Below are 24,688 nucleotides of genomic sequence, written 5' to 3' on the forward strand. Positions count from 1 at the left end.
CAAAAGATATAAAATAAAAAATTGAAAAAATCCAAGTAACCGATATGATTGTATACGATTTTCGAAAATTAAAATTTTGTTGTAAATTTAAAAATTAAAAAAAATTTTTGAACGTACTTGGTGTGCGTCATTGTGTATTTCAATTTTTTGAAAGTCCTAGTAAATAAATTTTACGAATTTCATTAAAAGTAAAATATTTTGCAACCACGCACACCAAGTACGTTCCAAATTTTTTTTTTTTTTAATTTTTAAATTTACAACAAAATTTGTTTTAATTTTCGAAAATCGTATACAATCATATCGGGTACTTGGATTTTTCAATTTTTTTATTTTATATCTTTTTGTGAAAAAAAAAAAAAATTTTTTTTCTCTTAATAGTCTTATGAACGTGGACTTGGCGCGATTTTACAGTGAAACTGTTTTTGTTCGGATTTTAGTGTTTTTGTAATTATAATAAAATTTACAATTGGTACCAACTTAAGTATCGCGTTGGCTGCATTTTTATAGCAAACTATCCCTTTGAAGCTACAGTTTATGTAAAAATAATTCAAGCGCACCCTGGCGGATGTAGATGCAAGCCTTGAAATATCTTTTTCAACTGTAGTTTCCCATCTATTGGAGGATTACCATGTATTCTCGAATTATTTAGTCTGTGGCATGTCACTTTTACATCGAAAAAGTCAGGATCTAAATTTTTGCGTTGCTATAGTTTGTGCTGATTAAATTTAATAATTTCAAGCAGATTAATTGTTATGATCGACTATTATTAATTAATGTCAGTAAAATAAAGTATGAATTACTGTTATAATATACAATTTAGAAAAAAAAGTACCGTAGAATTAAATAAAATTTGCAACCTCAAAATATCGTCCTGCTTACAGTAAACACAGTCGGTAGTCTGGCGCTCCGTTTACAACGGATTTGAACGGAACTTGGCGCCAGATTCTACCGAATCTGTGGATTATAAACTGTGGCTTTTATAATTTCTACATTAAGTTCTGTAATGTTTACATTTTTGCCACCCCGATGTCCGCTTTACTGTTTGAAATTATAAAAACTAACCGGAATCCGAGTGAATATTACAGTTTACTTTTTTCCGTGCAGATATTAGAAGATCGGAAAGAATTGCTGCTAAACAAATCAATGTGTCTTTTAAAATGCCAAACTTCTCAACTACTACTTTTGAACATTCCTTCGTAGTTTCTGCGATCCGAATTTGGAGGGAATTACCATTTGAAGTCACAAATTCACTTAGCTTAAATTCTTTTAAAACTAGTACTTTTGAATTCTTCATGAAACGTCAACGAGATAATGAATCTTAATTTCAAACTTTTAAAGAAGACAATGAATCTTAATTTTCAAACCTTTGATATTCATTTACACATTTCTGTTACATGAGTTTATCGTTCTAGATCATCTCAGATTATCATCTTCTATAATTTGTATAATTTGTACCACTGAGTTTAACTCTTAAATTTTTATACTCAAATTTATTTTTTTTTTCTTGTATTTGTCATAATTGTATTCTAAAGTAAAGTAAAGAAAAACGATCAATTCTTAATATCTAATATTTTTGAAATTTTATATTTTCATTAGTCATACGTGTACTTTTATTGTAACTCTTTTTGTATACTTTTACCATCTGGCTATACTGCCTTGGCATTGAAATTAAATAATAAATAAATAAATTTTTATATTTGATCAAGATTTTTAGATACTTTAGGGAAGCAGCTTGTTTTCTCACCTTGAGAAAATTTTTCTCTTGAATATTTGATACCCATTTTATATTATTTTAGCGTGCAATTATACATATTGAATGAAAAAAAATGATGAAATATTATTTGATCTTCCTATTTGACATGTTAGTCAATAAAAATCTTAATGAAAATTTACTTCTATCTTTATATTTAATTTTTTGGAGCAAGAGAGAAATTTTCTCAAGACAAGAAAATTTACTTCTATCAAAAACTAAATTTTTTAGAGCTTCGAGGCTGAATTTTCTCAAAACAACAAGATTTTCTTGACTTAAATAAATTTTCTTGGATCAAGATACGTATTTCTTAAAGTAAGAGAATTAATTTTGTTGAAATAAGTGAAATTTCTTGTAAAAAAAATTTTTTCTTCGCTCAATAAAATAATTAGGAAGAAAATTGGAAAAACTCACTAATAGGATTTATTTGTATCAAAAAATATTTGTTAATAGTTAAAAAATCATTTTTTAATATTAAATAAATATTTCTTAGTATTTAAAATGATTTGTTTTTATTTAATAAATTTGATATTCATTCATTAAATATTAATAAATTTTTTTAAATACTAAAAAATATTTATTAAGGACTGAAAAGTGGTCTCTTATAAATGATTTGTTAAATATTAAAAAATATTTTTAACTATAAACAAATCGCTGCTCGATTTTCGTAAATCGGGGTGAAACCAATAACTTCCCAATTTTTGAAAATTTTCAATTTTCTTAGCGGAAAGTTAATGTAATATTAATTAAAATAAAAAGTATTATTATTATTATTATGCTTTACTTGTACACATCTCGGTTTTTACAAGGCTGATTCCTCTTTTTCTCCTAGCTCTACGCTTTTTCTATTTCTCTTATTGGACCTCAGCAAGTCCCACCCGACACTTCATTTCTACTTTTAATTTTTGCGGCTGTGAACCGACTTGTGTTTTCTGTACCGTATTCACCCTGAACATCACCTTCTCAGGCTGTTGGAACAGAATCATGGGGAAACCACAGAGAAAACCCATGATAGTACAGTCGGAGCTGGGCTAAGTCTACAGTGATTGATAAGAAACTCTTCTTTATCGACCACTGGAGCATTAGGCCCCTTTCCTAGTGTGCAGAGATCCCTCGCGCTAGCCAACGCTGACTAAATTGGTCACCCATTCAAGTTGTTGCTTAAATGTGTGATCGCCCAAGTCAGACGTGTGCCGCCCGGCTATCTCTGCCACTTCCAAAAACTGGCAACGTAACGCAACGCACATATTTTTAATTATAATCACTGAAAAATATTGGTGCGTGCTGGGATCGAACCCGGGTCCCACTCTTTCAAAAAGCGAGCACCGAGCCGACCAGGCCATTGCCAGCCTATTAAAATAAAAAGTAATTATAATTATGAAAAATAAATAAATAATTATAATAAAAAAAAATTTTTGACAGGTCGATGACGTTCGAATAAGCCAATATCAATATTATTATTTATGTGACATGTCGTAAAGTATGGAAATGACAAAATAAAAAAAGGAAAGTGTAAATATAGAGATAAAAGGGAAATAGTACAGAATATAAATTATACATACGTGGGTTATTCCTGAAACTATGTAACGATTAATGTACTAGCCTGGACTATTATCATTCAAATTATGTAACACATTGCACTCGCATTTTTACTTATAAGGCAACTCGTACTTGAACTAGATACATTTTATAAAAAAACTAAATAATAACATTAACTTTAAATTTTGTTATTGCGATTATTATCAATACTCTATTTATCCTTATTATTATTTTACTTTTATCAGTTATGACGAACAAAATTTACTATTCAACTGCATGTTCGAGGAACCCGGGAGTAATTATAAAGGTAAATTACTACATTTAAAAGTATGTAAGTAATACGCTAACAAACACGCGACAATATTTAATCATTAAAAAATAATTACCAAATAATAATTTTCCTCGAAAAATTTAAAATTGAGGATTGAAAAATTTTAATTACAAAACAAATGTTTAAAAAATTTTTATCTGTTAAATATTTACATTTATATATAGATGTATAAAGTTTAAGTGAAGGCGGAGCGAAACAGTGGATATGCCTTCTAATTCTTGACAGCGAATTGCTTCGCTTCCCACTAGCCGCCATTTTTCGAAGCATCTTTTTGTCTATTTTCATCCCGCGTTATCGCTTTCTAAATTTTTAAAATTAAATTCTCTAACTTTCATTTATTTATTTATTGAATTTAAATGCCAAGGCATAAAGCCAAATAGCAAGAAGTAAAATACATAGAATTATGTTTCACATAAGTAATAAAATTAAGATTAGAAGTATTTGCTTAAGTATAAAAATTTTGTATTATTTATAAATAATATAATTGAAATGTGAATTATAGCTTAGGTAAATAAAAAATTTAGGACATTCAGAAAGAGTAGCATAGTTACAATTTTAAATATCTTAATATAAGGTACCGGCGGGTAATAAGGCCTAGCTAAGGAAGATTTTGGAAAAAATCGAAAATATTGCATTTAATTATTGAAATGTAAGATAAAAGCCCCAATTATTGACGCTATGAGAGACAAAGTTATGATTTGGTTTTTTTTAAGCAATCAAATATAAATATCGTTGAATTTTGTTTGTGGTAATGTCTTAAGTAATGTTTTAACTAATCAATTTCTTTTTTTAAAATGATAATCAGTGATATTTACTAATTAATTTTAAATAATTAAATAGATAATCTGGATACACCAATTATTGACGGGTTAAAAAACTGATCTAAATATTGACGTACCGTAATCCCAATTATTGACGCCCCTACTGCGCATGCATCGAATCATTTGGTTATATTTTTATTTATCAAAACTTGATATAAAGTAATCAATATTATTAAAGTTAATTAATAATAATTTCTATGAATGATTAATTATTATTAAAAATATAACAATTTATTCAAAAACTTATTTAACACCAAAACACGCCGAGTTATTTGACAGTTAAAAGCCTTGTATATAATCGCGTAACGTATTTTATACTTAAAAAAAAAGGCGTCATAGCGCTGTTGACTGGCTGTCAATATGGGATTCACCATAAAAATTATGAACTAGTTATTGACTCCCATTATTTAAATATTATAAAGCATACAATTAATTTCAATTATTCAATTTTATAAATATTTCATGTACTGTTAATTAAAAAAAAAAATAGGTCATATAATTACATGAAAAAATTAATTTAAACTCGGCAGTTAAAAAAAATGCTTTTCTAACCAAAGTTGTTAAGAAAATAGACGCTCGTAAGCTGATTTGATGAACTGGTGGTAACTTTATTTTTTTTTAATAATTAATATTTAATATTTTGAACTGAAAGTGATTTTTTTTTTCAATTTTTTAATTAATTAGAATTTAATAAAAATTTATTTGATCGTTATTCTTATTACAGATAATTTATTATATTTAAAGATAATTTAGGGTGTCAATATTTAGACCCCCGTCAATAATTCGGGCTTTTACCTTATCATTAATTTTTATGTTAATACACTAGCTGTTACTCGCCCGCTCCACTGGGCGCTTTATAGAATTGCATTTTTAGATCTAGACTTGAAATTTAATTAGAGTATTGTTTTGACTTGCACAAATTCCCAATTCTATCGAATTGGCATCCACCTTTTATCCATGTAATTATTCTAGCTAATAATATTCATTGTAACTTTCAATGTGCAATCATTATAAAATTCCCGTGTCTTTCTTAGAAAAATTAATAATAATTGCTATAAAAAAAAAATTTGTAATGAGCATTGAAGTTTCAGTTGAAGAAATTGCAGGTCTCATAAGTGAAGAAATCTGCCTAGTATATAAACATAACCAATAGAATTAAAAAATTTATTTTAAACAAATGACAATCGAATAGAATAAATTTAGTTACAATTAAAATTCATTATTTCTAAGTCAAAAAAATATAGGCTCCGGATAAGTATAATCACCAACATATCATGTACTAAAACCTTCTCCGAAACACGTTGCATCTTATGGTATAAGTATTATTCCGGTCGGTTCAGTAGTTTTTGCAGTATAACCGAACAAAAAAACCGGCTCTCCATTTATTAGTATAGATAAATAGATAGATTAGCCATAAAATATAATGGAGTAATGGTAATTTTCACCATAAACAAACACAAAATTAAATTTTTTCAAAAACCTTGCGAATAGGCCTTATTTCCCGCATGAAAATACTATATATCGTTAAAAATATATTATACAATATATTGCAAATAAGTGATGAATATATGGCGGCAAAATTGTCTATATTGAAAAGTATAACTTTATTCTATATATGGAACCATGTATTTTAAATAATATATTCATTAATATATGGTGATCCATATATTGTTTAGTATATATCATCTGCTATATTACCAAATACATAAAAACCATATATAATATATCATGTACAATATATGAAGAATAAATGTGACACCATATATTTATCGATACATTATTTTAAGTATAAGGTATCATTATATAAAAAGTTATACCGATACACGTATGGATCGTGCATACATGAAGCAAATATATTTTAGATTTAGATTTATTTATTATTGATGCCAAGGCACAAGCCAAATGGCAAAATCAGTTTCATGGTTATACAATTTCTACAAAAAAAAAAATAAGTACTATGAAAATAAATTTCTGCGAGTACATAACATAGAATACTTAGTAATGTATAAAAATTAGTTTAAAAAATATGTGTATAAATTTGAATATAATCAAATTCAATTTGAAAAATTTATATGAAAAAAAAAAAAAAAAAAAAAAATGGAAGTTTTAAACAAAAAATTTTAATGCTATCATATCAGATAATAACTCTATAATAGTTCACATAATAATTCTATGAATTGCACTTATTATATCTTTATTTTAATATTCAATCTTTAGCCTTTATTTTTAATGTATTGGACTCAAATTTGTTATTTATCATTATTAGACACTATTTTAATTATCAAGATTTAATAAATAATTAAAAACTTCATTTTTAAAGACTTGCAAGGAACTCGAATTTACAATTTCGCGCGGAAGTTCTTCCCATAGTCTTATTACAGTCACTAAAAAAGATTTCTCTAGATAGCTTGTGGTAAAAAGAGGTAGCTCGAAGGACGTGTGCTTTTTATTGGTATTGATGCACGGAAAAAAGTAAACTGTAATATTTACTCGGATTCCGGTTAATTTTTATAGTTTCAAACAGTAAAGCGGATATCGGGCTGGCAAAAATATAAATATTACAGAACTTAATGTAGAAAGTATAAAACCCACAATTTATAATTTAATATCTAAAATAAGTGATTAGTAGCTGTCACTATAGTAAATAACGACTCTTTCATCTTAAAAAATTACAGTTTCAAACAGTAAAAATTGCCATTTCAATATATAGTCCATATTATGAGGAGAAGGGCAACTCAGATGAAAGAGAAGGGGGTCTCACTCTGGGAGAATTTAACATTTGGAACAGTAAAAATTCTACTTTTAAAATATACATTTTACCAGTCCAAGCAAGTCAATAATTACAGTTTGATTTTTAGCGTTGCGTTTAAAATTTATCATCTTACTTTGTAAATATTGACGTTGCTTGTATTAGAAATTTACTAACTTTATTTTATACTTTTTACATATCATAAGATCATTTTTTAGGTACGAAATAATAAATATCAAAGTCTGAATTTTTAATTATTATACTTTAACATTTTAGACATTTACATAGCGAATATTACTGTTTGAAATAGTATTTTCTTCCATGAAAAGAGTAAATTGTAATGTTTGAATAGTAAATATTATAAAGTGAATAGTAAAATCACGATTTTACTGTTTGAAATGGTAATTTTAGCACACTGATAGAAGGATTTATTTATAGTTAATAATAGTTGTTAATATTTAACAAATCATTTATTAGAGCCCACTTTTTAGTCCTTAACAAATATTTCTTAGTATTTAAAAGATTTATTAATATTTAATAAATGAATATCAGATTTATTAAATACAAACAAATCATTTTAAATACTAAAAAATATTTGTTTGATACTAAAAAGTGGTCTTTAATAAATGATTTATTAACTATTAACAAATATTATTTAATACTAATAAATCCTTCTATCAGTAGTTGATCATTACTTATTATAAATCGACTATTATTTATTACAGTTTACTTTTTTCCGTGTGAATAAATGGTTTATACATGAAAATGATATATTTATTTACACCCGGAAAAAAGTAAATTGTTATACTATAGTTATACTATACACTGATAGAAAGATTTCTTAACATTTAAGAAGATTTCTTTGTATTTAAGAAATCATTTCTTAGCATTTAAAAAATATTTCTTTGTATTTAAGAAATATTTCTTAAATACAAAGAAATATATATATTTCTTAAATACAAAGAAATCTTCTTAAATGTTAAGAAATCCTTCTATCAGTGTACTTAATAAAATAGTTATACTATACTTAATAAAATTGATATTAGAGATCAATCATCACTTAAATTTAGCAAAAATACTTTTTAAGATGTTGATAAAAATTAGAACAATGATTTTAAATTATTAAATATAAAATTATAAAAAATGTTTACCATTTACTCAAACTATTTTTTAGGAATTCTTCTGCGCTACTTTAGCATATTTAGGATGATGAAATATAGGAGACAGGGAACGTTGTATTGGGACTCGATAAACTTATACCGACATTTCTATATGCTAGAAGCTTCTACTAGAGAAGCCTTTAAAGGAAGCGGTTAATATTTTAAATATCATTTCTATCACTTAGGCCTTATTACTCGCGGGTACCTTATACAGTTTTACACTTTACCAGTATTTCTCAGTAATTTGAATAGAAATCTAGCTAATCTAAACTTAAAAGAAAAATCGAATAGCTTCGATTTAAATGATTCTAAGCTAAGAGAATTTGGGATTTCAGGTGGCAAATCTTGCCAGAACCTGATAGCCGAAACAACAAATGAATATTCCATAAAAAGTACTAGAGAATTTAGGAATTTTGAACATGACGTTATTTTTTGCTGCTAATCTGTCTGATCGTCAGAAATTTAGGTTCACCTGCAGATAATAATTTGTAGAATAATTCTCTTTTAAAGAGAAGAAATAAATAAAAATTTGCTAGAAGTTTTTAAAAACATTAAAATGATCGCGCTATAAAATTCTTGCGGCTATTTTTGTCCGAGGATGTGGTTTCGTAAAAAAATAATCTCGAAACATTTTCCGTAAAAAAAAAAAAAAAAAATATGTAAGATGATTTAATGGATTGTTTATATGAACCCTGACTTGTGCTCCAAATGACCTCGATCATCAGACCAATGTCCGCTGACTTGGCAATAGCTGATAATATTTCCTAGACGTTTTAAAAATGATTTATATTTATATTATTATCACATATTTACTTGATTTTCTTATTTTATGCAAGTACTATCTTCCCGCTTTTATTTCTTCGGTACTAAACTTACTAATTAATGTTAATGTATCATGTGTTTATGATTTTAGTAATTAAAAAAAAAAAAAAAAAAAATATTGTGGATTAAAATGATTCAATAGTCTAAATAATTATTGCAGGAACAAAATATTTAGACTTAAAAAGTGACTAAGTGAATGTTAAAAAATAAAATAAGTAGCGAGGATAAAGAATATAAATGTGACGTGTCGTTATAACGTTCTAGATATTCATAATAATAAATGGACGTCAGTAGCAAATGGTAATATAATGATGACCCTGACGGAAAATTACGTTTCAATATTTATTTATTTATTTATTGTTACTGGTGAAAAAGTTATTTCATTGTAAGTAATTATTCTAATTACTTTCGCGGCACTTTTTTGCTCAAGGAAAATTTTTTATGTAAAATATATAAACTGTTCTTGAACGAAAGAAAATTTTATGACCAGCACAATATTAAAGCTTTTGCTATCTCTTTCTAGAGGTTAGTTGGGTTAAGATAATTTTTGCTGAACACTTATAAAAAAATTAACTTTGTTCAAGTGAAAAATTTTGAATCAAGAAAATTATTTTTATTGAAACTAAAAGATTTTTTGTTTAAATAAATTTTACTTTGTTGGAGAATTTTTTTGTTGATAAAAAAAAATAACTTGATTTAAAAAAAAAAAATCTTGGGGTATTTTTAAAGAAGCAGAAAAATTATTTAATTACAATAATAAAAAATTTAACTAGCCAAGTTAGTCTAAAATTTATTTATACTTTGTTTATTGCAAATAATTTTTTTGATTAAAAATTTTGATTAAAAATTCTTTGCTATAAAAAAAATATTCTTAAAAAAAAATTAATATTATCACAAAAGAAGTAACATATTTTACAGTAAAGAAAATTTTCTTGCCTTGAAAATTTTTTCTCACTCCAAAACCACTTCAGTTTTATTTAAAAAATTTTTTTATTTATTTAAACTATTTGAATTGATGAAAAAAAAATTTTTTATAATTTCATTATAAATTTAAGAATTTTTTGTTCTTAAAAATTGATAAAAAAAAAAGTAAGGTCCTTAATAAATTTCTAATTAAATGTCTGCGTACAGACATTTTTTTTTTCTTAAAATTTATTTTAAAAATTGATTAAAAAAAAAAGTAAGGTCCTTAATAACTTTCTAATTAAATGTCTGCGTACAGACATTTTTTGCTCTTAAAATTTATCTTAAAAATTGATAAAAAAAAAAAATTTCTAATTAAATGTCTGCGTACAGATTCACTAAAATGATCTAAAAATTTTATCCAATAAACTTCCTTATTAAAAAAAACTTTCTTGAATTTTTCTCTAAAAAAAAAACTCATATTTATTCGATCGTCCCAAATAATTCCTCAGTAACTACTAGTCCCTCAAAAAAATATAAAAAATAGAAAAAACTTTCCAAAACAATAAAAGTAAAAAATTAAAAGCATAAAATAAAAATATGGACAATAAAATTACAAATGACATTATAAAGTTATGTGTTTATCGCTCATGTACAGGGGCGGCGTTATCACTATTGATATCCAACATATATACATCGACGACAAACGGCCCCTGGTCTCCAGTAAGTCGCGGACCACCGGGCCAGTGAGTTAATTAATAACAATAACAATAATAAATAAAAAAAATCCCCCCAATTTTGTCACTTAAGAGAAAATTAAAAGCGCGGATTTTTTAAAACAAATAAAATAAATTACCAAATTCTTTGACTTGATACTTGGTGACATCTGGCGTGAGATTGTCTTTGCATCTTCGTCTCTTCATTTTAATTTAAATTTTCAAATAAAATCCACTTGTAGATTATTTCTTAAAAATTTATTTACACTCGATTTATTTGCTTATAAAACAATAACTCGCGAGGAATAAATAAATAAATGGATGAATGTTTGTACTAAGAGTAAGAATAATTGTAAGCAACTGTGTAAATAATTTGGAGGTGTGTGAATAGGCGTAGAGAAGAAATAAATGTCCGCGGTCATACGAAAAAAAAAAAAAAAGGAAAATTAATATAACGGCGGGAGCTTTTTTTTATGTTTTACTTTTTTTATATTTTTTATGAATTTGAATGTATGTAATTGAATGTATGAAATGATTTGGTTCTATAATGTACAATAACTACACTGGGTATAATATTGCATTGCACTGCACTACTCACTATACGATATGAGTACTACTCTATGCATACGACACTAGTGCCGTGCAGAAACCACCAAAGACTTGGTTTAGTTACTTCACTTACGTTAAGAATAATATGCAACTGAGTAAGCGTGTGCATGATGTGAGTAAGGGAGCGAGCGAACTCCTCACTGAGTAAATGTGTGTGTCATAATAATGTATGTGTGCTATAATAATAATATATATGTTGTGTTGTGAGTAAGTGAGTGAGTAAATGCAGCAAGAAAAAGAAACAACCAATTGCTAAGAGTTTGAGGGCAATGAAAATTGCGAATATGCTAGAATCGAGAGGGGCATATGTCGAATAGACTCACACTCGTGACCTAGGAGTGGGAGTACAGTTCAATAAATAAATATTTGTATTTATATATCAATTTTGTAGAAGAAGAAACTTTTCATAGAGAAAATATTACTTTTTTTTATTTTTTTAAGTTGCTTAATCACTTTTCGGCTACCCAATTTTAAAACACAGTAACTGCAAAATTTTTATACCTGATTTTTTTTAGTATTGCTGCATTTATTGTAATTTTTAGACCTTGATTTCAATTACATTTTCTTAAAAATATTTATATTCAAGTATTTTCTATTTATGAATCAAATTTTTTATAAATTTGACGGACAAACTTTTTTTTACTAAGAAATTTTTAAATTGTTAATTACTGTGTTTTGAAATTGATTTTTGGGGATGGGTTTAATTTCGTTCAATTAAATTTTAAATTTTATTTTTTTTTAAGTGGATTAATCACTCATACTGTTGCCATTAGTCCTGATTTTTGGGGATGAGTTTAGTTTCATTCAATTACATTTTTTATTTTTTATTTTATTTTATTTATTTATTTTTTTAAGTGACAAAATCTTTTTAGAATTGCCAAATCCTGATTTTTAATGAAGACATTAATTTCGCTAACCCTGATGGGTCACAAGGAGTCGATTTTACCCTACCACATTTTTTAAAGCTTCTCAAGTAGATTTATTTATAAATCTAGCTATTGTAGCCGGTCTCATGTCGGAATAAACAAGAAAATTTTCTAAGCCGATTTTTATGAAATTTTCTGGGCTTATTCTGCACAGAAAAAAAAATTTCTTAACTGGAGAACAAAATTCTTGGCTCAAGAAAATTTTTGGCCGAACTTGTGTTGGCCGAAGTAAAAATTTTTCTTGAAATTCAATTCTTGATACTTCAGCTGAGAAAAAAATTTTCTCACCTTGAGAAAATTTTTCTCGAGAATATTTGATACCCATTTTATATTATTTTAGCGTGCAATTATACATATTGAATGAAAAAAAATGATGAAATATTATTTGATCTTCCCATTTGACATGTTAATCAATAAAAATATTAATGAAAATTTACTTCTATCTTTATATTTAATTTTTTGGAGCTTCGAGGCTGAATTTTCTCAAAACAACAAGATTTTCTTGACTTAAATAAATTTTCTTGGATCAAGATACGTATTTCTTAAAGCAAGAGAATTAACAAGCGAGACCATCTTTTTCTCGCTTTGCTCTCACGGAGTTCAACGGAACTATCTCTGTCGCACTCCCAACAGCAGAGCAATTGCAGTTTCGATTGGTTTCACGAAACGAATGAAATTTTTGAAAAAAACGCTTTGTGATGAAATAGTTTATTAAATTATCTATTATTTTTTATTTATTTTATTTATTTATGATTTAATGCCAAGGCAATGGCCAAATGGCAAAGTATACATTTCAATTTTATTAAAGTACACGTAATGAGCAATAAAGATATAATTATATTGTTTTACAATTTCATTTAGAATATTTTTCTGACAGTGGTTTAATATTAAAAATTTGAAAAATGAAAACTTTAGTATGTAATATACTCAACAAATCTTTACAAGAATAATTTATGTAGATAGACGAAATAATTTAATTTGTATATATGATTAATTTGTTGTTTAAGACTGATAGCAGGTAGATTTCTTGATAGCAAACACAAAAGAAAATAGTTTTTTAGTAAGTAAGTTGATCCAAAAATTAAACTGAGCTAGGTAATTTGTGAGACGTTCATGGTTGGCCTTCTCGTTCCTTGTGAAAAAAAAATTCATAGGAACTGGTCTTGAAAGTATCAAGACTCAGTAAGTTAGTTATTTCAATTGGTAATTCCCTCCAAAGTCGGATAGCGGATACCACAAAAGAGTGTTCATAGACTAAGCTGGTGAAGTTTGGGATTTTGAAATTATTGTTATATTTTATCTCTAAAAACGTTTTTTCAAAATTTCCATTCGTTTCGCTAAGCCGATTGAAACTGCAATCACTGGTCTCGGCTGTTAATTTAGTTAGAATAAGTGAAATTTCTTGTCAAAAAAAAATTTTTTTTTCGCTCAAGAAAATAATTAGAAAGAAAAATATTTTCTTAGGTCAAGTGAAGCTTTTTTTCTGTGCATGAATTAATACTGAGATCAAGTTCGAAGATGAGCAAAATCAGCCAATTAGTTTTGCTAAAAAAATATTTTTTTAGCAAAATAAAAATGAACTATTTCTTCTTTTTTCAATCAAAACTAAAACTCTAAAAAAAAACAAAGTACAATTTTTAAATTTTTAAATCAATGTACCCAATTTTTTTTTATTAAAAATTTTTATAAGAATATTCGCGGAAAAAGAACTCTTTAAATAAAATTATTAAAATATTTTTAAACAATAAAAAAAAACTATTAAATATAAGCTAGCTTAAGTATCAAAATTTTTCTTACTTTTCTTACTTATTTAAATGAATCATCAACAGTAAATGTTTAACTATAAGGGTCTTTACGGAAACTCTAAAGTGTCTTTTGTCTTGAGCAGCAGAAAAAAAAAAAACATACATACATGATTTATGAATAATTATGTTTACAAAAGAAGGAAAGTGCGAGTTTGTTTATTTTAATACACACTATATATTATTATTAAGCCGAATGAATCACGTTAGAGAGTTACTTTATACATTAACATAATAAAAATAATAATAATAATAGTAATGTGTAGAGCTGAGCCGAATTGTTTGGAAGTAAACAATGGATTAAGATCTTGTTTCAAAACATCTAAATGATCATAATCAATTGGTTAAATTATTATTATTGTCATTTATATTTTTCATTGATGAATCTGGCGGTTTTATTTCTTCTTAGAGTATTTTATGCAGAAGAAATAATTTTTTTTTTTTAAAGTAAAACGCTTTTATTTCATTCATATTCAATTGAGTTACGGTATTACCGAGAGAAATTTATTTACCGAGTGTATAATACGAGGTTATAGTTTATGGTGAAGAAAAAAAATAATACAGAATGTTTACTATTGTACGGTGCGTATTGAAGTATGTACGGTGCGGTATGTAATATGCAATATGTTTCTGGGTACACGAAGCCGGAGTTGCGCGAAAAGTCACGCTGGCGTATTGTATGAGCGTTAAAATCACCTGAAACTACCGTCTTGCTCTTTGCTTGCTGTGTTATTTTATTTAGCAAACAAATGTATGGTTTTATGCTGATTTTTATTGTTTTTCCCTCAGTACTAACTTTTTAAATCTTTTTGTTAAGTATGAGTTGTTCATTATTTCTTAATTCTATTCAATAATTTTTCTACTTTTTAAACTTATTTCAAAGCATTGATTCTTTGTTTATTTTTAAAATTTTTCAATTTTATTTACAGAAAATTGTAATGAAAATTATTTTTATTGATACAAAATATTTCATTCTAATGATAAAATTAAAAAAAAATAATTTTTTGTAAATTTTCTGTTGAATAGTTAAAATTGTTTGCATTGATTAAAAACTCGCGGAAAATTAATTAAATGAAATAAATTTGAAGACTATACATTTTTTGAAGCGTGATATTAGTTTAGTAACTCAAAAAAATTGATATTTGATACAAATCAATAAACTGTACTTCATAAAGTAATTAAGAAAAATTAATAGCATTTAGAATTTTTAATTTATGAATTGACTTTGTGAAATTTATATAAAATTTTTAAATTTATAAGAAAGAATTTTTGTGAAAATTTTGCTTTATTAAATAATGACTTTTGTTAAATTGCACTGAACTTTCTTAACTATTGACGATTTTAAAGATATAAGCTCATCCCGATGTTACACTCATCACGAGCTTTCATTTGAATACCCACATGCATTTTGATATATTTTTCATATATACATATATATAATATATATAAATATATGAAAAATTGATGTGGGTACTCAGATGAAAGGTCTCGTTGAGTGTAACATCGGGATAAGCTTATTATCTTTAAAAATATCATTAGTTGACAAGATACAATGTCATTTCTTAATTATTGACATATTTAAAATATAAACTCATTTTGATGTTACACTCATCGAGACCTTTCATTTGAATACCCACATGACATTTTCCATATATCTTATATATATGGTATTTGTAAATATATAAATATATAAAATATATGAAAAATTTATGTGGGTACTCAAATGAAAGGTCTCGATGATTGTAACATCGAGGTGAGCTTATATCTTCAAAAATGTCATTAGTTGACAAGATACAATGTCATTTCTTAATTATTGACATTTTTTAAGATATAAACTCATTTCGATGTTAGACTCATCGAGACCTTTCATTTGAGTACCCACATCGCATTTTTCATATATTTTATATATATGGTATTTGCGAAATATATAAATATATAAAATATATGAAAAATTGATGTGGGTACTCAAATGAAAGGTCTCAATGAATGTAACATCGGGATAAGTTTATATCTTTAAAAATGTCAATAGTTCACGAGATATAGGATCATTTCTTAATGACATTTTCAAAGATATAAACTCATTTCGATGTTACACTCATCGAGATCTTTCATTTGAGTCTCCCCCATGGCATTTTTCATATATTTTATATACATGGTATTTGAGAAATATATAAATATATGAAAAATTGATGTGAGTACTCAAATGAAAGGTCTCGATGATTGTAACATCGAGGTGAGCTTATATCTTCAAAAATGTCATTAGTTGACAAGATACAATGTCATTTCTTAACTATTGACATTTTTTAAGATATAAACTCATTTCGATGTTAGACTCATCGAGACCTTTCATTTGAGTACCCACATCGCATTTTTCATATATTTTATATATATGGTATTTGCGAAATATATAAATATATAAAATATATGAAAAATTGATGTGGGTACTCAAATGAAAGGTCTCAATAAATGTAACATCGGGATAAGTTTATATCTTTAAAAATGTCAATAGTTCACGAGATATAGGATCATTTCTTAATGACATTTTCAAAGATATAAACTCATTTCGATGTTACACTCATCGAGATCTTTCATTTGAGTCTCCCCCATGGCATTTTTCATATATTTTATATACATGGTATTTGAGAAATATATAAATATATGAAAAATTGATGTGGGTACTCAAATGAAAGGTCTCGATGAGTGTAGCACCGGGATGAGCTTATATCTTTAAATATGTCAATAGTTCACAAGATACAAGGTCATTTCTTAATTATGTATCTAGAGATAGAGCATTTTTAAATGCAGCCTAAATACTTATGATCATAAATTAACTATCGGTGAGAATGATATGAAACCTTGAAAAGGCACAAATTTAAATTAAGACCTTTGCAATGAAACTAAATTTTACTAAAAAAAAACGATTTTATCATATGTCTATCCTGGAGACAAAATTTTTCTTATTTTCTTAATAATATAGATATTTATTTTGTATCAAAGATTAGTTACTGAGTTTAAAGTACTAATCGATTAACTACAAAATATTTAATAACAATAATAATAATAATAATAATAATAATAATAATATTTTTAACAATACTTAAAATTAAAAACCAAAATACCCGATTAATTTTTCAGCAAAATTAATAAATTAAAAATAAATGACAGGTAAAATAAAAAACACCATAAATTTTTTTTTAACATTAAACCATTCAATATATCCATTCATATAATTTTTATAAATGCATTTAAGTATCATTTACTATGTAAATAATAAACAATACAGTAAGACTAATAAATCTAGAATTTGATTGGCAAAAAAAAGGCTAAAAATGTAATAAATCTATGAATACAAAAAATACACACAACCTGGTGGTAACAAAATGTATCATAAGTCATAACACAGTAATTTGAACTAATATTGCGTTAAATAGTAATGCAAAAAAAAACCAGTAATGAAATACTATCATACATTTAAAAATTAATATGTAACTATTCACAATTAGCGGACAAAACATTTGCTCTATAATTTAATGCATTGTTTGTTTAATTATGTTCATTATTTATATAGTTTGACCGATAAAACTACGTGTTGTGTCATGTAGCCTCGATAAAAACTGATATCGCATTATCAATGCATCTATTTGTTTTTATTTCACATTAATATTAATTGTAATAATAGTTATTTGATTGAAACAAAATAGTATTTTGTTTTTTTTTTTTTTTTTTTTTTTTTTTTTTTTGTTGTTGTTTATTAATGTTTAACCAATGACCAGACCGCATCCTAGTTGGAAATGCCCTTTGGTGTGATTTAGAAGACCACTCAGTGCAAATGAAAAAGGTAATGGTTGTAACTTTTTCTCAAGTACTGCACCAACTGTCCAGTTTGAATCAACACTCCCTAAAAAATATTATTTATTTAGTCATTTTAATAAAATAGTTTTTAATAAAATATCTTCAAAAGTTGAGTTCATTAACCCGCTAAATTTAAGAGATTATTATTAATCTTAAACAAGATTAACTTATCTCGAAAGTCAAGATCTTTACTCTAAGACAAATTAATTTTTTTAATTTTAGCCGAAAAAAATTACATATTAAAATAAAATTAATTTTTGTGTCTTAGCAAGAAAATATTTATAATTTATTTAGTAAAAAAAAAATTAATTTGATTTAAAAAAAAAATTCTTGAACTGAAAAATAATTTTGAAGATTAATTATCTTGAATCAAAACAAAAAGTTCTTAAATTTTTCTACTTAATCAAGGTGAAAAAAATCTTCAAAAATTTTTTTTTTTTCAGTGTAACATTTTATAATAATAAAATAATTTTATACTAGCAACCTTGCAGTCACTATGTGACTTGTGAACTATAAATAAATAAAATTTTGCTTTATTAAATAATTACTTTTGTTAAATAACACTGTACTTTTTTAACGTTTTTAAAGATATAAACTCATCCCGATGTTACACTTATCACGAGCTTTCATTTGAGTACCCACATGCATTTTTGATATATTTTTCATATATACATATATATGATATATATAAATATATAAAATATATGAAAAATTGATGTGGGTACTCAAATGAATGCTCTTGATGAGTATAATGTCAGGATGAGCTTATATCTTTAAAAATGTCAATATTTTACAAGATACACGGTCATTTCTTAAATATGTAATATATATATATATATATATATATATATATAATATATATTTTAAAGATATAAGCTCATCCTGACGTTACACTCATCAAGAGCTTTCATTTGAGTACCCACATGCATTTTTGATATATTTTTCATATATACATATATATGATATATATAAATATATAAAATATATGAAAAATTGATGTGGGTACTCAAATGAAAGCTCTTGATGAGTATAATGTCAGGATGAGCTTATATCTTTAAAAATGTCAATATTTTACAAGATACACGGTCATTTCTTAAATATGTAATATATATATAATATATATTTTAAAGATATAAGCTCATCCTGATGTTACACTCATCAAGAGCTTTCATTTGAGTACCCACATGCATTTTTGATATATTTTTCATATATACATATATATGATATATATAAATATATAAAATATATGAAAAATTGATGTGGGTACTCAAATGAAAGGTCTCGATGAGTATAATGTCAGGATGAGGTTATATCTTGAAAAATGTCTATAGTTCACAAGATATACGGTCATTTCTTAAATATGTAATATATATGATATTTATTTTAAAGATATAAGCTCATCCTGAAGTTACACTCATCAAGAGCTTTCATTTGAATACCCACATGCATTTTTGATATATTTTCCATATATACATATATATGATATATATAAATATATAAAATATATGAAAAATTGATGTGGGTACTCAAATGAAAGGTTTCGATGAGTATAATGTTAGGATGAGCTTATATCTTAAAAAATGTGAATAGTTCAAGAGATTCAAGGTCATTTCTTAATTAGATATCTAGAGATAATCTTCTAATAAAGCCTAAATACTTATTTATCAAAAATTTTAAATTATTATTTTTATTAAAAAGTTAAGAATTAAATAAACTATTTAAAAAAAATTATTTGGTTCTCTATTTTAATAAAAAAAAATGTAATTCTACAATTTTAAGATTTGGTTGCTAATTTAAAATTATTTACATTAATTAATAATAAATAAATAAATAAAATAAATGATAATTTACCTTTAAAAACAATATCCGCCTTTGGTAAGTCAACTTGATACGCAATAGTTGCTGTTGATTCCTGTATTCTTCCATTAACTTCTAATTCAACACCTATTTGTAATGTCGGACTGGCACGATGATGATAACATAAATGACAACTAGCTAATCCTGAAAATAAAAATGAAGAATTTTAATTTATATTTAAATAAAATAATTAATTAAAAATAAACCAATAATTTTTATTATTAAACTTACCAACACTGGCACTAACAGTAGACTCGGCGATAGAGTACCGACCAACCAGAGAACCAACAGTAATGGAACCACCAGGTATACCGTAGCCACGTTGGTAAGCTAGCTCACCACCAAGAGCGAGCTTGGGTGTTACGTTTTGTAAATAATGAGCAACCATGACTCCAGAGCCGTTGAGAATATCAGGATTAGCAACTGTGAGTGATGATGTGAACGTATCGCCGCGATAATCCGTTGTCATTTGCATAGCTGTGAATTTACTTCTTTGTATTTGGGTAGCGACTTTTGTTTTTATATGCTGGTTAAATTGATGCACCAAATTAGCATTCATATTTCCACTGGGTTCAATGTCACCTAGGATTACTGGGTAAGCTTCTGTTGGTGAAATTTGGCTTGTACCAACATACGTTGCTCCAAATCTGTAAATATTAGTGTCATTAATAAATTGATAAAATGATTCATTGATAAAAAATTTAATATTCATTTTAATTAATAAAATATTTTTTCTACAATTGAACTAATAAAAAAAATTTTTTTTACCTATATTTGTTGGAATTTTTAATATTAGTAATTATTGGATTAAATTTAATATAAAATATAATATATGTTATACTTTAATTTTTTTAAATTTGATGATTAACTTTTTGAGAATTTATATAAACTAGCAACCTTGCAGTCACTATGTGACTGCTGTGACTTGTGAACTATCAATAAATAAAAGTTTGCTTTATTAAATAATTACTTTTGTTAAATTGCACTGTACTTTTTTAACTATTGACGTTTTTAAAGATATAAGCTCATCTTGACACTACACTCATCAAGAGCTTTCATTTGAGTACCCACATGCATTTTTGATATATTTTTCATATATACATATATATAAATATATATAATATATGAAAAATTGATGTGGGTACTTAAATGAAAGGTCTTGATGAGTGTAATGTCAAGATGAGCTTATATCTTTAAAAATGTCAATAGTTCACAAGATAAAAGGTCATTTCTTAAATATGTAATATATATAACATATATTTTAAATATATAAGCTTATCCTGATGTTACACTCATCAAAAGCTTTCATTTGAGTACCCACATGGTATTTTTTATATATTTTATATATATGGTATTTGTGAAATATATAAATATATAAAATATATGAAAAATTGATGTGGGTACTTAAATGAAAGGTCTTGATGAGTGTAATGTCAAGATGAGCTTATATCTTTAAAAATGTCAATAGTTCACAAGATAAAAGGTCATTTCTTAAATATGTAATATATATAACATATATTTTAAATATATAAGCTTATCCTGATGTTACACTCATCAAAAGCTTATTTGAGTACCCACATGGTATTTTTTATATATTTTATATATATGGTATTTGTGAAATATATAAATATATAAAATATATGAAAAATTGATGTGGGTACTCAAATGAAAGGTCTTGATGAGTGTAATGTCAAGATGAGCTTATATCTTTAAAAATGTCAATAGTTCACAAGATAAAAGGTCATTTCTTAAATATGTAATATATATAACATATATTTTAAATATATAAGCTTATCCTGATGTTGCACTCATCAAAAGCTTTCATTTGAGTACCCACATGGTATTTTTTATATATTTTATATATATGGTATTTGTGAAATATATAAATATATAAAATATATGAAAAATTGATGTGGGTACTTAAATGAAAGGTCTTGATGAGTGTAATGTCAAGATGAGCTTATATCTTTAAAAATGTCAATAGTTCACAAGATAAAAGGTCATTTCTTAAATATGTAATATATATAACATATATTTTAAATATATAAGCTTATCCTGATGTTACACTCATCAAAAGCTTTCATTTGAGTACCCACATGGTATTTTTTATATATTTTATATATATGGTATTTGTGAAATATATAAATATATAAAATATATGAAAAATTGATGTGGGTACTCAAATGAAAGGTCTTGATGAGTATAACACCGGGATGAGCTTATATCTTAAAAAACGTCAACAGTTCACAAGATACAAGGTCATTTCTTCATTATTAATCTAGAGATAGAGCATTTTCGAATGCAGCCTAAATACTTATCATTATAAATTGTCTATTGGTGAGAATGATATGAAACCTTGAAAAGGCACAAATCAAAGTTAAAACTTTTCCAGCGATACCAAATTTAACGATAAAAACCCATTTTTTCATATAAATACACTGGCCACAAAATTTTTTTTATTCTTTTAATAGAGATTTATCATTAAAAATAAAAATTGCTTTTTTCTAATTTTAAGACCCTAGTTGTTTGACACGCAACTATCGTAAAATTTATAATTCAAAAATTATATTTATTAATTTTTTAGTTGATTTTCTTTTTAATTAAAATAAAATTGCAAGTGTCAATAAATGGGCCTTTTATCTTAATTATAGATAAAAAAAAAATACAAATTTATTAATTAAAAATTACCTCAAAGGCATGAAAAAAAAATCCTTATAATTATTATGCCTTAAAAAATTCAAACTAAATAATAAATCATCATTTTTTACTTCTACTATCTCTAGCTAAATTTATGAAAATTTAAGATATCAACTAATAAAAAAATATTTTTATAGCTAATAAATTCATCTGATAAAAAATTGAATCTACACAAACAAGAATTAACTTTAATTAATAATTTTAAAAAACTTGATCTTAATTGGAGTGGAAAAATTTTTAATAATAATAATTAAACTCTTAAAAATTATTTTCTTGGTTAAAGAATTTTTCTCTCGATTAAAGTTAATTTTTTTTAGTGTAAATTTATTTTACTTTGAATGAAAAATTGATGATAATATTAAGCGAATATTATAATTAATTATTCCCTTAATTCGAGAGTGAAAAATCTAAAATAATTACTTGTATCCAGACTTGACGACAGAACTCATAGATAACGTGTGTGATACTTGGAAGTGATTACTAAGTGTTTTGCTGATCATCAGCTTAGCACCTTCAAAGTTAACCGGCATCACATCTGTAATAAAAAAAATAAAGTAATCAGTGGACAAATTCGATGATGATGAAAGTCACCACTATTTGGTGGGTTAAAAAATAAACTAATTAAATAAAAACTTTTTTATTCTAAGTAATAATTACCAGTGAGAAAAAAGGACTCGGCAATAATTGGAGCACAAAAATGACTTACCTTTGCAAAGTTTGTGAAGTTCTTCAACAGTACCGGGGTTTTGTAATTTTTGGTCATCTTCGGAAACACTTACGGAACTTAGGGAATCCTTAGGAATTTCGGGTGGTGCGAGGACCGAGATTGGCGGTGGAGGAGGTGCTGAAGCTGCCGCGACGTTACCCATCGTAATTTTATTTAAGATTAAAAATAAGATAATAAATAAAGCTTATCTATCAACACGAAAGATCAACCTTATGCAATTGATCTCTGGAGCGAGCTGTTCTTTATTTATAACAATTACTCTAATTTATGGTTATATTTTATACACTGGAATTATTGACCAGCGAATGCGGGTTATTAAAAGCAGCGTGTCTTGCCGTGAGTCGCCATTTGTGTTAAATAATGTGGTTAGAAATATCGATGTATCGAACGTACGTTTCCTGTAGACTACTTCATACTGTTTGTTATTATTATTATTTTTTAATTATTATTATTAATATTTGATTTTTTGAAAAGTTATTAAGTAAATATTAAAATTATTTATTTACTAAATTATAAAATTAATTTATTAAATAAATTTTTCCTTATTTTAATTTTGGTAATTTTATTTTGACAGTGTTCTAGCTTATCAGTAAAAAGTAAATAAATTCAGAGGAGACATCATATGAAAATTACTGGATACATAAATTTAAAAATTTATAAATGATATATTTATGGAAATTTTTTTACTTTTATATGGGAAAAAAGCAGATGTTTTTTTTTTTGACATTTTTTAGAATTTTTTCTTTAAATAAATTATTATAAAAAAAATTAAAACAAAAATTGACATTTAGAAATTTAAAAAAATTAAGTTAGACATCTAAAAATTTTTAGAATTTTTTTTTATTAAAAAAATTATTAAAGAAAAATTTTATTTCTAAAAAACTTTGAAAATTATAAGTGCAATTTTTTAAAAATATTCTTTTATTCTAATTTAATTAATAAAAAAAAATTAAAAAATTAAAAACGTCGGCGAACTTTATGATACTACCATTAAAAACAATTTTTTTTTAATAATTTGTTGGAATAAATGTTTTTGTTGAATAAAATTAAAAAATAATCAACTGATTGCTAATTTTAATGTCAAATATTTATAACAACAATGGATTTACTGTTAAAATAACAAAATTGGTCAGATGTTGAGTAATTATAGTACTAAAATAAATGATTAAAAAAAAAATATTTTTTATAACAAAAAGTAACAAACCTTGGCAAAGAAATAGTACACAGAAATGTCATACGCTTGTTAATACTAAAATTAACGGACATCTTTTAACTTATAGAATTTTATTTAAAAATAAATTATTAAAAATTCCACATGTATAGAAATTAAAAAAAAAATGAAAATTAAGTTAGCCGACATTTAAAAAATTTTATGATTATTTTTATTAAAGAATTATTACAAAAAAATAAAAAAAAAAATTTTTCAT

At 25.4% G+C, this 24,688-nt stretch overlaps 2 protein-coding genes across 4 annotated transcripts in view; both read right to left on the minus strand.

Moving 5' to 3' along the window:
* LOC123260352 (transcriptional regulatory protein GAT1-like) overlaps positions 1 to 11,488 on the minus strand; it is an 81,280-nt gene extending 69,792 nt beyond the window's left edge. Inside the window, exon 1 of one of the 3 annotated variants that reach the window (XM_044721394.1) lies at positions 10,932 to 11,488. In XM_044721394.1, coding sequence (XP_044577329.1) covers positions 10,932 to 10,998 — 67 coding nt within the window. In that variant the 5' untranslated portion in view covers positions 10,999 to 11,488. The remainder of the gene's footprint in view (positions 1 to 10,931) is intronic. The other 2 variants (XM_044721393.1, XM_044721395.1) reach the window with 2 other exon arrangements.
* Positions 11,489 to 17,869: 6,381 nt separating this feature from the next.
* LOC123261168 (mitochondrial import receptor subunit TOM40 homolog 1-like) lies at positions 17,870 to 23,626 on the minus strand. The gene is made up of 5 exons (XM_044722683.1): positions 23,241 to 23,626; positions 22,955 to 23,069; positions 20,069 to 20,484; positions 19,832 to 19,981; positions 17,870 to 18,026 (listed from the first exon to the last, which is right to left on the minus strand). The coding sequence occupies exons 1-5, from the start codon at positions 23,401 to 23,403 to the stop codon at positions 17,887 to 17,889; spliced, it is 984 nt and encodes a 327-aa protein (XP_044578618.1). The 5' UTR covers positions 23,404 to 23,626; the 3' UTR covers positions 17,870 to 17,886.
* Between the last annotated feature and the right edge of the window lie 1,062 nt (positions 23,627 to 24,688).

This window comes from Cotesia glomerata, linkage group LG3 (genome assembly GCF_020080835.1).
Source record: "Cotesia glomerata isolate CgM1 linkage group LG3, MPM_Cglom_v2.3, whole genome shotgun sequence".
NCBI lineage: Eukaryota > Metazoa > Arthropoda > Insecta > Hymenoptera > Braconidae > Cotesia > Cotesia glomerata.

Excerpts from the sequence above, each read along its gene's own strand:
- LOC123261168 (XM_044722683.1), bottom strand. The coding sequence starts at position 23,403 with ATGGGTAACGTCGCGGCAGCTTCAGCACCTCCTCCACCGCCAATCTCG. Across the intron at positions 20,485-22,954 it reads GTCGTCAAGTCTGGATACAA|ATTTGGAGCAACGTATGTTG; the intron begins GTAATTATTTTA and ends TAATATTTACAG. Across the intron at positions 19,982-20,068 it reads TACTGTTAGTGCCAGTGTTG|GATTAGCTAGTTGTCATTTA; the intron begins GTAAGTTTAATA and ends TTTTATTTTCAG.